This window comes from Megalobrama amblycephala, linkage group LG21, assembly GCF_018812025.1.
Source record: "Megalobrama amblycephala isolate DHTTF-2021 linkage group LG21, ASM1881202v1, whole genome shotgun sequence".
Classification (NCBI taxonomy): Eukaryota; Metazoa; Chordata; class Actinopteri; order Cypriniformes; family Xenocyprididae; genus Megalobrama; species Megalobrama amblycephala.
Genome location: NC_063064.1, coordinates 15,692,844 through 15,710,594, shown reverse-complemented (window position 1 = coordinate 15,710,594; position 17,751 = coordinate 15,692,844). Strand labels below are relative to the sequence as shown.

The following is a 17,751-nucleotide window of genomic DNA, read 5'->3' as shown; positions in this document are numbered from 1 at the left end:
CACAAACAACAAATCACAATTGTGAGATATAAATGTGTTGTATTATTCCAAAGCTGAGATGCTTGTAGCAGAATGAATGATAAAGATACTTTAAATAAACATAAAGAAAACACCAGCAAAGCACATTCTCACACTGAAAAAAGTCCAAAAAATGCGGGAGGGAGGGGTTCTGGAGGAGGACAAAGAGCAATTAAAGACCGATGAGACCCAGGATCTGGCAGAGGGAAACACCAGGGTAAATATGATGGAGAAAGGAGCCAGGGAGGATGCAATGGAGGGAGGAACCAGAGGTTGACCCAGAGCAGAGCCCAAACGAAGGCCCACGGTAGAACTGATGGAAGGAGGAGCCAGGATGGAACCAGGAGCCCATCTGACAGATGTGAAGTTGTATAAAAAGTGGAGACCCAGGGAGACACTGAAGGCCTGGTGGTGCCATAGGTGGAGATGTGTGGATCAAAGTGCGGAGCCCAAAGTGGATCAAAGCACCTGGGCAGATTCACTGAACAAGGGGCTGAAGGGAGACAGTGGAGGCGAGGCAGAGGAACTGGATGGCTTTGGGAGAGGAGAATGAAGAGGCGGGGCAGGACCATCTGTGGTAAAGAAGACTTGAAGCTGGGCAGAGCCAATGATGATGAAGGAGACTTTGGCAAACACTCTGTAACAAACAATGAACGAGAACTCGGGCAAATATAGTGACGGAAAATAGGGAAAAAAACAGAAAACAATTAGATATTAGGTCACAGCTGTGTTTATAAAATCACAAATGCAAAATATAGTCACATTATAACATATTAAGTCAATTATGATGAAAAGAGTTGGAAAAGTGAGAAAAATATAAATTGAGAAATAGTCATTGTGGGAAATAATGTCACAATATATGATGAAAAAGTCACAATTACTATAGATATAAAGACATTTTTTTGTTTTTTTTTATGCCAAGGTAAAAATAGACATTCATAATCTCCACTAAATATTGGTATGTGTTAAATAGTGGTTTTCTTTGTCCACATTGTTGATAATCTGTGATGTGAAGAAGTGTTTCTGGTGCTGGTCTAGTTATGTTTTTGGGAAGAGCACTTTTGCTCTATCAAACATCATTACATCAGTGTTATAGTGGGTGTGATTTTGCATGTATTGTAATGGCTCTTGCTCGGTACTCTACATGAGTCATTGTGACATTTACTCTGGTAGCTTGTGAGATCATTTAGGTCAAATGTTCTGTATGGCAAATTCTCTGCCAAGACTATATTATTTAATACAGTATCATTGTAATCTGAGGCACATCTAAAGTCTGTTGTTAATTAAAAGTAAAAAGCTGGAAAGGGTGTAACTGGAGTACCCTTTTGGCAAGGAAATGTCTTTTCTTTTTCTTACAACTTAAATTTATTTGCATATCAAGCTTAATTACGTGCTTTAAGATTTATTGTCAAGAGCTTAATGGTTTGGCGCAGAGTGAAAACAACCAATGTTAGGTTAGTCATACAGATGATGCAGGGTTAAACTGACCCTGAACATCTGAAGGAAGATTTACATTATTGTTCTTCCACTATTGATAAGGTGTGATGGTTTCCTTCGGCATGTGCTTGACAGATGATTGTGTGCTTTTGAAGTGTGCAGTCTTGCCATCTGGGTTGTTTTTATTGTGTGTGCTTACACACATTCACAGACAGACACAAATGATTGACAGATGTGCATTCTCAGACACACAGTATGTGTGAACATCACCATCATTGTAGTGCAGTTTATGCTCCATATTGACAGTAAATTTGCATAGAATTATTAATTCTACTACATCATGCTTAACAAACCACCAAGCCTTACATTTTGTAATTCTGCCACCTAGACAAAAATAATGAGTTCTGGATCACCTCCCAGCTTTTTCCTCTGTGTTTGAATTAATGAAGCGCTAGACTTGTAATGCAGTTGTGGCCACCATAAGCATTTTGATTATGTCTTTGGTGGAGGTCTGGTTGATATAAGACTGAGATTCATTAAGATCTTTGCTTACCAAGCTCTTTCTCCCACCCATAGAGTCTGACACCAATAACCACCACAACTTGCCAAACCCTCAGGGTAGAGTATGTGAACTCAACAAAATATCGGAAGAAATATCAGTTTGTTTGTTTTTTTCTGTGAAGTCAATAAAGCTAGAGCTCATTACCTACTTCATTCATAGCAGAATGTGTGAAAACATAGCAAGGTCAATGCATGTAGATTTGGGATATGATACAAAATGACATTTGAATGTATAGATTATTATGCAGCAATTATTGTGTCAAAGCAGGTTGTAATGAGAAGCAACTTTTTTAATAATAATAATGCAAGCGGCGCTGTAGACCAAATGAGGAAGCTTCAGTCTCTCGAGAATGAGTCCGTCGAAATAATGCAGGCATACACGTACACTGGAAACTTTACTGACTTTTATTTGTCAGAGCAGACATAAATTAAACTCACAGCTTGCGTCACATGCATTTCCTCCTTGCATGCCCTTTATCACACATAAAAACCACTGCGCATGTCATCGCGCCAATTCCCCATACCTGTCCATTACGTCACATGCATAAACAAACCAGATTATCCAACTTATATATCAATTTAATACATAATACAAAATCACATTTAATAATGATAATCCTTCTTTGTTTGTACTGTATTGCAGTAACTCTTTCTGTAGGTTATATCATTGTGTCAGTAGGTGAAGCACCCAATAATTCATACAAGGAAATAAATGTTGATGAGTGAGCCAATGAATCATGCACTCAATTGATTTGTTAATTTAGGAACAAAAAATGTGACTGTCTTAATGAGTGAGTCATTGAATAATTCACTCAACCGTTTTGTTCAAAAACACTGATTCATTCAAGAACATCACTTCCATGTCTTGCTTGAAAACATGCAGTGTTTAAGTCTACTGTGGCTTTGTTTAGAATTATTTTCTTTGCAGAGCAAAAACAGACAAAATAGTGTGTCTTAAATGTAAGTTATCTACTTCTTGTTTATTGAACTGTTGCATAAAATAGAAAAAAAAAAAAAAACACTTGTAATTGTGCTGCTGGCCTGAATATTATTAATCAGTCAAACAAAATGAATATCTATGTGGAAAACAATGAGCAAACAAAACTAAAAAGGGAAATCTTTGAGGGATATCTTTTTGTTTTGTTATCTGGTTGGTCCTAGGACTTTTCAGGGACTTATTCCCTTTGTATATTGAAGGACACTTCAATATCTCTAAGTGTTAAGAATGCATTGCTTACAACTGTCTTTGTCACAACTCCCTAACAATCAAACAAACACATCCAAACATTTTGAATAGTTTGAAACACTGGCCTCTGTTTGTTGGGTTAATTGAATATTGACTTTGGACTAAATTTGTTGATGTTCCCTTTTCTTGATATTATTTGAGCCAGATGAGCTTTTGAATCGACTTAATGTATTTCTGCCAAATGTTTTAGACCCGTTTGTCCTTAAAGAGTCTGTTGAAATTTCTTTTAATACATTGTGATTGGCATTTATACACAGTGGTTTATTTGATGTGTATTTGCTATATTAATTTATTTTTTAGTAAGTGGATTTCTGGTTAATTGGGAAACTAAAGAAAGCATTTATAATAGGCTTCTATAGCACACAGTACTATTTAATTGCTATCAAAGGCAAGTTCTAAACAACCACTGCTACAATATGCACCAGTAAGACCCATGTTTCTGAGGTTTGTTGTGGGCCCACCTCTTCCCTCAGAGGTGATATCAATCTGTCTTTTGCCTCACTAATGACTTTACCACAACTCAGCTATATATTATTCAGTTTAAACAAAACTGCCTCGCTATGTGGTTTATGTATTTTCTCAGGCTTCCAGCTTTGTGAATATATATATATATATATATATATATATATATATATATATATATATATATATATATATATACTAATAAATATACTATTAATATACTATTAAATATTATCAATATGATGTGTATGGCTTTGTTTGGATGTGAATAAACATTATCTGACTGTAGTCCTCCTGGTTCATCCATCTTTTCATCGTTTTCAGGTTGTTTCTGTTGTCTTCACAAGGGAATGTGAGGTCCAAACCAGGCTGCTCTGCAGTTGCAAAAAAAATCCTAGTGGAGATCCCAGAGAGAGTTATCTTGAACACATGGTCCATTAACTCGGATCTATATGGAATATGGAGGAGTCATTTATTTAGACTTGTTGATCAAACATCCGTTATTTTGTGAAATGTTTTTTGATCCAACACGAGTCAGACTTGTGACGGCTATTGTGCGAAATAAGAGTTCAGTTCAAGCATGAGCATGATGGTGTTATTTACTCGTCATTCCATTGGACTGGTGAGAATGAGCTCTCTTCAGTCTCTTGTCTACCATGTCTTAAGTGTTTTGTCTGTCCACACTGAAAGCAAAAATGCACTCACTGCACAGTGAAAAACACTTAACTTGTATTGCTGCTACGCTTCTACAGATACAGTAGCATCTTTTTATGGTTTTCCTTGTCGAAGTTGAGTGATTGATTTGTCATATATCTGTCTCTTATGTTTTAACAGGATTTTGGCAACCAAATATGGAACTGTTATCCATGTATCCTATATTTAATAAGAACCATTGTAAGAGAAACAAAAGAAGCCAAGACGTCATTCTTTATCGCTAACATTTCTTTTAGTGGACACTATTTGTTTTAGCTAAATTAATTTTGCTTATGAATACTCACTGAGGGACCTGTGATCATTCTTTATGTCAAACAATGGAATGTGTTTGTGTCCAAAGATCAGTATTTCAGAAGTGTTTGTCACAAACACTGGAACACAGATGAATATAATTACAAAGTCGATATAATTTGACATGAAGGCATTTTATTTTAATTGTAATCTTAGAACTAAATTTTTAAGTCAGGTGTTTGGAGGAAAATAAATTGTAATCAGAGAGGTGATGCAGTGATGGAATATTAACTTTGGACTATAGGTAACAAAAAGCCTTACACTACCCTTCAAAAATTTGGGGTTGGTACAGTTTTGTAATGCTTTTAAAAGAAGTCTCTTATGCTCATAAGGCTGCATTTATTTGATAGAAAATTGTAAAACAATAATATTGTGAAATAATATTACAATTAAAAAGTTTTTTATTAATATATTAGTTTTTAATTTGTATTCATTTTTTATTATATTATATTATATTATATTATATTATATTATATTATATTATATTATATTATATTATATTATATTATTTAAAAAATGTTATTTATTCTTGTGATGGAAAAGCCGACTTTTCAGCATCATTACTCCAGGTGTTCAGTGTCACATGATCCTTCAGAAATCATTCTTAATATGCTGATTTGGAGCTCAAGAAACACTTCTATTGTTTTCAGTGTTGAATAGACCTAGTAGTATAAAAGTGAATACTTTCACTTTTGATCAATTTAATGCATCCTATTCCTTGCTAAATAAAAGTATTGAAAAAAACTTCCTGACACCAATCTTTTGAACATTAGTGTATTTGCATATGTTTAACAGACTAGTTCTCATTATATCCTTAGAACATTTGAAGTGAAGACTAGGAACAAGGCACAAGACTTGCACTGTACATCAAAACAAAATATGGCTGCCCATATACACATCCAGAGTAAAATCATATTAAAACATTTTAAGAAAATGTACACATTGTATAACATGCTTATTCAAAATATTAGCACCTTGAATACTAATCAATTAATTCTACTGTCATGCTTTCTAATGCAGACTAAATATACATATTATATTACAATATAATATATTATTGCATGCAATTTTAAAGCCTTTTAAAAGCATGAAAATGTAAAACCGCTCATGGTGATGACTGCTTTTATTAGATCAAATATAAATGTTATGGAGGACACGTAGGCAGAACACCCAATCAGGAGGTAGCTTGTGATACTCCAATTTATTACCGTCCAGCCTCAGGATCTTCATACGTGAATATGATGTGGGTCCTACTGTCCTGCAGAAACTGCTCACGTTGAACTCTGGATGACAGAACAGGAAAGTTATAGCAGAACAGATTGGTTGTTGTAATTTAGTTGGCATGTAGTGTTTTTTTAAAGGTTGACTCAGTAGTATTTCAAAAACACTGTTTGGAAGTTAGTCGGGCTGATACCAACAACAAACATCTAACCAATCAGCATTAAGGGGCGTATGACAGTCGAGAAGAGAGAACGAGCAAAAGGGAGATTTGAAAATAAGAAATAGGACACAATGCAAAAGAGCTCAGAAGAATATCACTGGAATGAAGGTTTATGACTGGGCAAGTGCTTTAGGACCCGCATTTATATTAGAAAAGCTTTCCAGCGCTGGAGAGAGCTAAATGGGAAGGCCAGAAAACAGACGCGGAGGCTGCTTTGATCCCGCTACTCATGTGAGTAACACTGGGTTTTGATTGTCTGGAGCTGCTGTGCTGTTTGTGACCAACAACGAAACACTTTGTGTTTACTCTTGTGTACTGTACGTTCAATTTTTTTGTGCTTCCTTGTCGTTCGTTCATCAACTGCACTTAATTTTTCATGAACATTTTGTTGTGCCAGCTGTGATAAACACATGCACTTGCATTGCGTGTGTAATACGTTTTTTGAGAGTTTTGCTGTTAAACTGCTGCACACCGACAACAGCTAGAGAATGCAACGTTTAGCGTCATTGGTAGTGCATTCACCTCACATGTCAGCAGCGATTGGGCCGGGGTTCGAGATCAACTCTGGAGCAGTGTGGTTAAGATTGAGTGTGAGTTTTGTAGGCGGAGCAATGAAGAGAGGGGTTGGTTTGTTTGGGTTGATTTCAAATTTCAGCAATGTCCAACAGCATTGTTCCAATAGTACTTACAGCACCTTTAATGTTCATGTCACATGTAAAAACATAAAAAATAAGTTTGTTTGATATGTATTTTTAATTGATATTGTCTTGGTTAAGCAGTAGTAGCATTAGTAGCATTATCATCACTACCAGAAATTATTTATTCATTTGTACTCATTTTTACATTTGTTACTATTTCATAGTAAGCTACTTTATCTAACAGGCTGAGATCCATTTGGATGTTTCTGATCGAGTCGGCCAGTTGACGGATGAACAGTGCAGAGCCTGGTTTGGACTTGAGTCATGGATTACTCAGTTCCCTTAACTCAACCTCTTTCTCTGGATCCATTTCTTGAGCATCTGGATGGTCCTTGTAAGTGCCTACTTTCTTGTTGGAAGTGCCTATTAATCGATAATATTCGATAGATTGATGCAAAAAAAAAATCGATAACAAAAGGATTAATGGTGTTCAATCAATTTATGACGCATAATATCATGCGTATTGAATATGTGTTGGGGAGCCCCGTCCTACTTAGAGTATAAGAACTGCTGAGAGACAGTCACTGAGTGTGAAGAGGACAATGTTGGTGCTGTTTGAGCTCGCCTGAAGAAGATATGAAAAAATTATCGAAATGTTTAGATGAAGCTTGAACAATGAGACCCTCTATCATTTGCAGGTGATCATGTAGAGAGCTGAAAAAATATTTTTCTACATCCAAACTGATGGTCAGAGAGTCAAATTTATATTTTTCTCCATCCAAAATGATGGTCAGAGAGTCAAATTTATTTACACTCCTCACCACACTCTACCCTAAAACCTATCATTCGATTTCACACAGTTGGGACAGCCTGGGTCATTACCGCCCGAATGAGGGATTTTTTTTTTTGCATCAATTTGGAAGGATTTTTGGGTGCTGGCTTTCTTCAGGGAATTGTTGGCTTTTTTGGTTCATTTGGATGATCTGATTCGGGGCGGCCAGTTTGACAACCTGGCTCAGACTTTGAAAGAGGACTTGAGAACCTGGTTTGGACGTGGATTACTCAGTTCCTTAAATCCCGTGCTCCATGCCCCAAGAGCTCGTGCTTGCCTTAAACAACATAAAAAAAGTTCAAACAGCTAATATAACCCTCAAAATGGATCTTTACAAAGTGTTCGTCATGCAGCATGTCTAATCGCGTAAGTACAGTGTTTATTTTGATGTTTACATTGATTCTGAATGAGTTTGAGGCTATGCTCTGTGGCTAATGGCTAATGCTACACTGTTGGAGAGATTTATAAAGAATGAAGTTGTGTTTATGCATTATACAGACTGCAAGTGTCTGAAAATAGCGACGGCTCTTGTCTCCGTGAATACAGTTATAAACGATGGTAACTTTAACCACATTTAACAGTACATTAGCAACATGCTAACGAAACATTTAGAAAGACAATTTACAAATATCACTAAAAATATCATGTTATCATGAATCATGTCAGTTATTATTGCTCCATCTGCCATTTTTCGCTATTGTCCTTGTTTGCTTACCTAGTCAGTTGATTCACCTGTGCACATCCAGACGTTCTGCCCTTGTCTAATGCCTTTCATCCAGACGTTAATACTGGCTGCCCTTGTGTAATGCCTCAATCATGGGCTGGCATATGCAAATATTGGGGACTTACACACCGACTGTTACGTATGTTGAGATTCGCCTGTTTTCCGGAGGTCTTTTAAACAAATGAGATTTATATAAGAAGGAGGAAACAAAGGAGTTTGAGACTCACTGTATGTCTTTTCCATGTACTGAACTCTTGTTATTCAACTATGCCGAGGTAAATTCAATTTTTGAATCTAGGGCACCTTTAAGGTGTCTGTTCTGAAAAAATGATACTGTGTTACCTTCCACTGTTTACTGTAGACAGAAATAGCAAGACAATGAGGTCAACAAATTCAGTGAATAATGTGACGCCTTTTCAGAGAATTCGAAGCAGATATCAATCCTTCACTAGATCGCACACCGCAGTCAAACTACAGCCCTCGTAAAACAAGAGCTGCTTCCCAAACGTGTAAATAAGTTGCAGGTGCACTGGCCTTGGCAACTCTTCAAATGATCTGTTTCATCCTGTTTTAGGTACTGACTGTGATGGTAGCATAATAGTTGTGTATCTAAGTTCAAGCTGCTAATGCTAAGTTTGTAGTTCAGGAGTTTAGGGAGAATCCATGAACTGAAAGACCATGAGGTATCTCTGGTAACATTGAGACTATTTTCAGAACAGAAAATCAATATGCGTTTACAACAAAGCACTTAGGGTGTGTAACTATTTTTGTATCTGTTTTTCCACTCCTCTACCCAGCAATCCAGCAATAATAATATTATGATCATATTTTCTGGAAATCTATGTGAAAAAACAGGCACAGTGGTGTCTCCATCCTCAGACTGGAGCCTTTTGAACGGGCTTGTCGAATACTTTTTCTATTACATTCTTTCCAGTTGTTTTCTGAAGGTAGATCTGACAGGATGACAGGCTGATTAACCTTTTCCTACCTTCCACTTCTAGGTTATATATATATACCAAATCATCCGTTTTATCATTTTGAATAGTGGCTTGTTAATCATTAGAATATCATACTTCAATTTGAACTGGTAAACCACTATTAATATCACAATTAGTCAATACATTCTCGATTACATTCTTTTCATTTGTTTTGTTTTCTAAAGGATAAATCTGACTGGTTGACAGATTGTTTAATCTTTTCCTAACCTCCACTTCATTATAATATAACAATAGACTATTTTATATGACTATAATGGTATGTTCATAATTGGAATATTATACTTCACTTTGAGCTGGTAAACCACTACTAAAGGCAAGAGATTTTGTTGTATGGTTCAAAACAGTAAATTATGACCACTGCCTGAAGAAAAAGAATGTCTGCTGAAGTCTTTACAGTTCACCAGTGGCACAGCTCTTGTGACTGAGCTCAGTGTGCTGCTGAGGAGGAGGGGGAGAGAACAGAGCGTGCTTTTAGCACATGTGGATTCCTTTTGGAGTATTCACAGATGTTCCCAAACCTTCCTTCTTTCTTTTCTCCCTCCTTCTCTTTCAGCTAACCTACTTTTTCTAGTCACCTAGTGTCTCTCCAGGATGTGTCTGTCTGCAAACACGTTGTGACAAACACATTAGAGATTGAGAAAGGGGGAAAAGAAAACCAAGAGAGGATGGAAAGTTTGTTATTTCTCTTCTAAAATCCTGTCATATTTTCCGTCGTTTTCACATAGTCCGTCCGATTCTGAATGTTGATTCTCTCGTGCCAGGGATTATTTCATCGGGTCTGAGAACATAGCCTCATTCTGTAAGACGGTTGATCAGGACACAAACATTTGAGCAGTTCTCAGTCAAGCGGACAGATTTGTTTTTGGAATAATTTCTGCACTTGGTTGATATTTAGGACTGTAGCAGAGAAGCTGGGTTGATAACATTTTCACGGCCCAATATTTTTATGTGTAGGCATCACAAGGCCTGGGACAACTTTCTCAGCAGATTTGTGCACAATACAAAATTGAACTAACAGTATAATGCAAATTCAAAATTTTACAAAGCTTTGTATGAAAGTTTAGAAAAAAATAGGTTGTATTGACCTTTTAAAATCTGTTTGAAATACTTTTTTATATTCAATAAATGTATAGACAAAGATAGAAGAACACTTACTTTCCAAGAATACCATTTACTGTTGAATTTCTTAGAATCCAGTAAGTTCCAAACTAGCTGTAATTATGCTTCAAATTCCAAAATTCCGACATGGCCAGTTACATTCCCAAGTGAAACTGAAATTGTATTCGGTTGTTAAGTCTGACGTCACGCGGCAGCGCTTCCGGGTCCAAACGCTCTATCTCATACCACAAGAAAACAACAAACGGTGCTAATATACACACACGATGTGGTGTAATACTACCAAAAAATTATAATCATAACCTTTATCTCCATACCAAAATCCCAGATGGCCAGACAGTGATACATCTTTTATAAATCGTTAAAATATTAATGTCTGTTACGCTGTGAGCACGGAGACTGTTGTGTAGAATGTAAGTATTTTAAATGTTTAACTTTAAAATGTTAAATGTTTAATATGAATAAATAGCGCTCATAAACGGCCGTCGAGATGGCATTCTGAAGTGAAATGAGCCGGGGTTTGGACCCAGAAACAGCGTTCCTTACGTCACGACTTAACAAGCGGATAGTCCCACATGGAAAGAACCTATATGTGGATATATGCGCATATATGAAACCTATATGCAGTGAAGTACATATATGCTGCATATTGCACATATATGCTATATATATGCTGCAAATGTGTATATATACTGCTATATGTGTATATATGCCACATTGGCAAAATTGAGGTCATATATGTGCTATACAGAAATATAGTCTCCTGTATTGCTTCTTCATATCCATATATATGCCCTATACATACAAGATATGTCTTCTATATAGCTAATGGCAGGATCTGGTCATTTTGTAGCCATATCTATTTTTGACTGTCAACATGATGCTAGCTCATATTTTCTATTATCAAGGCAAAAACTAAGAATTAACGAAAAAAATTATGCAAGAACTTATGATGTGCGAATGTAGCAGTTATGTATTTAGACAATTATTTTGTGATTCACTTGCCATACCATATTTGGGGTTTCCTGCCGCCATGCTGACTTGGGGTGTTGACGCACTTTGCTGCTTCCCAGTCTGCATGAGACATCACAGCGGTAGGTCGCACAAAGTTTTTGCGGTGATTCAATTAAGGCCATGTTTCATGTAACAGCTGAATTCACATGATATATTTGTATGATTGTAATCAAAACCCCTTTATTACATTCAGATGTTTCGTTGATTATTTTTCTTTACTTAAGTTACTTTTATATCTCTCTTTCTCAGCGTTGTGCGTTGCTGCCGCATGCTGTTTGTATGCTGCACAAGTCCTCATATATTGCATTTGTGTTATACAGAATAAAGTGAGACCTGATGGCAAGATTTTTCGCATCTGTCTTTGATTACGAAAACGCAGAAAACACACCGCTACAGAACACTTGAAATTGGTCCCACATGGAAAAAACTATATAAACATATATGTTTCAATATAGGTTTGATATAGGTTTTTAATATATGTGACTTATAAAATTGGCCGTTTTCCTATATTATGTGTACTTGTCATATATGTGTATATATATATGTGTACAATTGTGTGCATATATGTGTACTATATGTGTGCATATATGACATATATGTACATATAATATAGGAAAACGGCCAATTTTATATATGTCACATATATGTAAAACCTATATCAAAACCTATATTGAAACATATATGTTTATATAGGTTTTTTCCATGTGGGGTTTGCCACACTGAAGTGGTATTGTAGATCAAAACCTATCCATTGTTTCCTGAAGTCTGTCAGCGCTGCTTTATTTCCACTATAAACATCTTGTCTCTTGAAAATCTGCAGTAAGATTTAAATGTCATGCTTTCTCTTTTGTTGGAGCAATTTATTGAATCTTTTTTTAATGTAACATCATCACTGAGACAATATCCTAAAAAATACGGTTCTCTGACTTGTGTCTTGTCACAATTATGCTGTCGATCAACGTGGCATGAAACACTCTTTTGGGCTTAGAAGTTTCCTCTGTCACATTGAAATTCAGCAGTGCTGATTTTTTTGAGTGCAGTGCTAAAGAATAAACCTCAGTGTTTTTGTTTGTGTAAAACGAGAGCCTTACTTCAACTCACCTTGGATATGGTTAACCTCAAGGTAAAGGTACTGAAGGGTGGTGGGAACTGTTGGGATTTCTTTCAGCTGGTTATATGAAAGGTCCAGCTCTACCAGAGATGTGAGGTTAAAGGCGCCAGGTTCAAGCCCTTCATTCCTCAATTTGTTGTGTCCGAGCCGTAGGTAACGGAGTCCATTAAAACCATGAAGGCTGTTCTCGGTCAGGCCAGTCAGAGAGTTGTTGGATAGGTAAAGCTGCTGGATAGATGGAGGCAGATGTTTGGGGAAAGTATCCAGGAGGTTGTGACTGAGATCCAAGAGGTTGAGGCCTCCAAGACCTGGAGAAGAACATGACAGATAGAGTTAATGCTGAGTTTACAGAATGATTCACTTTAATACTTATTGATGATATATATAGGGATGCACAATATGTTAGTCTCATGTCAGTTATCAGATATTAGAGATTTATTTAATTTTATTTATTAATTCTTTTTTATCAGTATCTGTTGTTATTGGATATTTAATACTGTATTATTAATTAGGGGCCAAGCACCGAAGGTGCAGAGGCACCTATTGTTATTGTTGGCATTCTTTTTTTTTTTTTCTTCTTCTTCTTCTTCTTCTTCTTCTTCTTCTTCTTCCGCTCTTGAAGTCTATGGCAGCCCATAGAACCGCTTGCGGGAAAGTTGTGAAATTTGGCACACAGTTAGAGGACAGTCTGACCTTTGTCTATAGCAAATTTGGAGTCTCTAACTCAATCCCTCTAGCGCCACCAGCTGTCCAAAGTTGCACTTATGTTTATGCTAATAACTTTTGAACCATAAGGGCTAGAAACAAAATTATTTTTTCCCCTGATTCCTTGGCTCAAGCCGAATCGCACCCTATGACGTAATTTTCCGTCATTTTGAATTTTCTGAAAAAACAACTTTTTCAAACTCCTCCTAGGCCGTTACTCCGATTTTCACGAAATTGAACCAGATCATCTTCAGACCATGCCGACAAAAAAGTTATGGAATTCAAGTTGATTCCTCAAACCGTTTTCGAAAAACACACGAACGAATTGTACGTAGTGCTTGCGAAAATAGAAGTGAGGCTGTATCTCCGCAACGCTTTCTCATAGTCAGACCAAACTTGGTACATGTCATCACAAGCATGACCTGAGGCATCATGCAGTGTTTCGGCAAAAAATAATAAATTCGGTCTTGTTGGATTCGGGGCATCATGATGAGTCAAATGATATCCAATTTTCCCATATCGGACATTTTGGCCGTCGGCCATTTTGAATTTCGTGCTAAAATGCTGTATTTTACGAAAACATTAACGTATCATTACAAAACTCGGTATGGGTCATCGGGACAATGCCCTGAAGGAGCCTGAGAAGTTTCGGCACTCCGCCCCCTTGTGGTCAAAAGTTATAACAAAATTTACAAAAATGCTAATAACTTTGACATTACCGATTGTAATGGAACTTGTCTCAGTAGATTCCTTGGGTCATGCTGAGAACATAGATATCAAATTTGCCATAGTCAGCTGAACTTCCTGTCCGCCATATTGTTTTTCTTTACTTTCTTTACTTCTTTACTCCTCCTAGACCGTTGCTCCGATTTTCACCAAAATTGAACCGTATCATCTTCAGACCATGGCGACAAAAAGTTATGGATTTCAAGTCGATATGTCAAACCGTTTTCGTATACCAGAGCAAAGAATTTGAGGCATGATGCAAAAACGACTCTTGAAGCTGTATCTCTGCAATGCTTTGACATATTGACACCAAACTTTGCAAGTGTCATTGTCACCTCACTCTGACCATACCACATTAATTTGGTCACAGCGCCACCTATTGGTCGAAAGTGATGAACCAGTAAATCCTCATTTTTGATCATTTTTCAGCTCTTTTACCTAAAATGATCTTAATAGGTCTTTAATTGCTCACTGCTGCTGTTGGTCTGATGCTCCCAGCCATGTTGGCTGGCTTCTTGTGCCGTTTTTGTGCTTGGCCCCGTAATTGCTGCTTGCAGCTATATTTATTATTTATTATTGTAATTTCCTCTGTTTTTACATTTAAATTACATTTGCCGTCATCAAAAACTCAAAGTTAATCTTTAAAGCTAATAATTTATTAACACTGTTAAATATAATCTTTAGCTAATCTTAAATTACATTTAAGATGTTGTGATGCCTATATTCACTTGTAGCATTTAGAACAATTGATTTTAGTGTTTAATTAAAACATTTTTTTAGACAAATTGGAAATCAGATTACTGTAATACAGTATAACGGCCATTTTTCAGTTATCGGCCACAACATTAAAATAAATATCATCGTATTGGTGCCAACCAAACAGTGCATCTCTACATTTATCATTTGAAAGATGTGTTAAAAATATAAAAAAAAACAATAAATACCTTTTAAGTCACTCTCTTCAATAATCTTCAGGCGGTTGCCTTGTAACAGAAGTACTGTTAAATTGCCCAAATTTTGGAAAGCACCTGCAGAAATCTTTTCGATGTGATTATATGCGAGTCGCAGTTGCTTGAGTCCGCTAGGCAGTCCGGCTGGCACCTTTGTCAGCTTATTATGGTTTATGAAAAGGTTTACCAAGCGGGTCAGATTGGAGAACGACACATTATTGAGTTGCTCACTCAGTAGTTGATTGTGATCCAAGATCAACCAGCGCAAGTTGGTGGCATTGGCGAACGCTTCCGTTCCAAGGAAAGTAATATCATTCCCTTGGAGGAAAAGGTACTGTGTGCGTGACGGAAGGCCAGAGGGAAGCTGTTTAAGGCCCCTGTGGTCACAATAAAGGGCTGTTGGCCACTGGATTGGGCAGTCACACTCCAGCGGACAACTTTGTGCGTTCACAGCACGAAACCAGCCCGGATCCATCCGATCTTTCAAAGTCAACACGCTCGGCTCTCCCAAAAAACGGTTGATCCAGAGTGGTACGCCTCCATAGTCAAAGTCCAACGTGAAGGCCCAAGTCGGCCCACACACAGAGAGAAACAAAAAAATTGACTTGATATCCATTTGTTCGCCTGCCTGGATGAAACACAAACAGCCTATAATAATCCTTTACAGAGTTTATTATTCAAACTAACCAGGAAGCTTCTTTTCTTCTTGCAGCAATAAATAAAAGCTTTCACACATACAGTTTAGAGATAGTCTAGCTCTAGAAAATAGCTTTTTGTGTAAGTTACAGCAGCAATTCCCAGCAGAGCTTTTGCATTCTTGCTTATTTAATAATAATAATAATAATGCTGAATATAACTTAATGTCTATATAATCTTTTTCATTATCAGCTACAGTTAAACTACTTTCAAGAGCTTAAATGACCATGCAAGAGGCTAAACTGGTTAAAAACGCTACTTCCAAATGAATTTCTTCCATTCGCTTTCGTCACATTGCAAACACATGCATCATCTACATATGTGAGAGGAATGTGCATACCTTTCGCCTCTCTTCCCCGGCCAATTTTAGTTAGGAAAGTCTCTGAAAAGGTAGTTTTGTCGAGACTATCCCTGTAGACGTTTACGCTGGACACTGAATGGCAACCTGAAGAGTTTTAACTGGCTACTGAAACATTCTTCACACAGCGATGGCCTTTTCTTCCATACAGCTTATTCTCACTCCTTTTTTTCCAACCTGTCTCGGAAGCCTATGGTTGGAGTCTAACCACTGCACAACATTTGTCAGCAACATGTGTGCTGGCAGCGTAGAAAGGGCAATCTTTACAGACAATGCTGTTGTGATTTAAGATCTTTTGCATTTAATGCACATAACATAATGTGTGGATAGAAATCCTGTTGTTGATTTATTGTGACTTATTTCTTCAAAGCTTGATTATGTATAATGTACAACTGATGTTGAATCATATGTTAATGCTTATGCAAACCATATACTGTTACATAAATGGCCTCAGGCCGCTGACTGATGAACTGTAATATCACGTCATTGAGCCAGTGGGAAAGAGCAGTATGTTTGAAGGCAGTATATTTTCTCTTTGCAGACATGCTCTGCACAGCAGTCAGCTCTGGAACATCTATAACCCAGAGAGCAATGGTTACAGTCAGACAGCTGGAGGGGGCCTGGGGAGCCAAACAGACCCTGTTCGTCTATGAGAGAGCAGGAGAGAAAAAAAGAGGGGGAGAGAGTGTGGTTTAGTTAAGATAGCTTTAGTCCAACACTTCAAAGTCCTTCCATAGGGATGAGACAATGTTTTGGTCTATGAACATCTGAAAAGTCAGAGTGCCCCCTAGCACTCAAATCAACCATAACAATCATAATAATTTCAAAGGTTCTGCATGACCTCCTGTCCTATAGAAATATTGTTATGAATATAGTGGAAGATTTTTAGATGATACTATTATGAAATATTATTATATACTTATTATTTATACTTATGATTATCGTTAATTTATACTTATTGCTTTAAATTAATATTTTAATTACATCATATTATTATTATTGTTGTTCGGTTTAGTTCCAGCAACAACAAAAAATATATAATATATATTCTATAATATATTTATATAATATATATATATATATATATATATATATATATAATATATAATATATATATATAATATTTTTAAAAGCTCTCTTTCTATTGAAAGAGCAAAAACATAAAAAATATTAACATTAAAAGCACATAACAAATTTTACATTCTGTACATTCATTTACATTCTTCATAAATTTAACATTTTATTTAATTTAAAATATATTTTAAAACCTTTCACTTATAATTTATCAAAATGTTGTATGGACAACAGTAATAGTTTTATTTGTGACACTGGACCACAAAACCAGGTCATAAGGGTCAATTTTTTTGAAATTGAGATTTATACATCATCTGAAAGTTGAATAAATAAGCTTTCCATTGATGTATGAATCAATTATTGTTAGAATAGGGCAATATTTGTCCGAGATACAACTATTTGAAAATCTGGAATCTGAGGGAGCAAAAATATCAAAATATTGAGAAAATCGCCTTTAAAGTTGTCCAAATGAAGTCCTTAGCAGTGCATATTGCTTACAAAAATACATTTTGATATATTTACGGTAGGACATTTACAAAATATCTTAACTTAATATCCTAATGATTTTTGGCATAAAAGAAAAATCGATAATTTTGATCCATACAATGTATTGTTGGCTATATTTCTACAAATACACAT

At 36.3% G+C, this 17,751-nt stretch overlaps 2 protein-coding genes across 7 annotated transcripts in view; one reads left to right on the top strand and one right to left on the bottom strand.

Moving 5' to 3' along the window:
• The window catches only part of fmoda (fibromodulin a), a 104,014-nt gene that overhangs the window by 74,751 nt on the left and 11,512 nt on the right, over positions 1–17,751 (top strand). The gene's annotated exons all lie outside the window — the stretch shown is intronic.
• zgc:113307 (uncharacterized protein LOC553753 homolog) lies at positions 5,490–16,397 on the bottom strand. Its single transcript, XM_048172454.1, has 4 exons — positions 16,021–16,397; positions 14,979–15,612; positions 12,594–12,911; positions 5,490–6,012 (listed from the first exon to the last, which is right to left on the bottom strand). Exons 2-4 carry the CDS (start codon positions 15,598–15,600, stop codon positions 5,861–5,863), a joined length of 1,092 nt encoding a protein of 363 aa, XP_048028411.1. The 5' UTR covers positions 15,601–15,612; positions 16,021–16,397; the 3' UTR covers positions 5,490–5,860.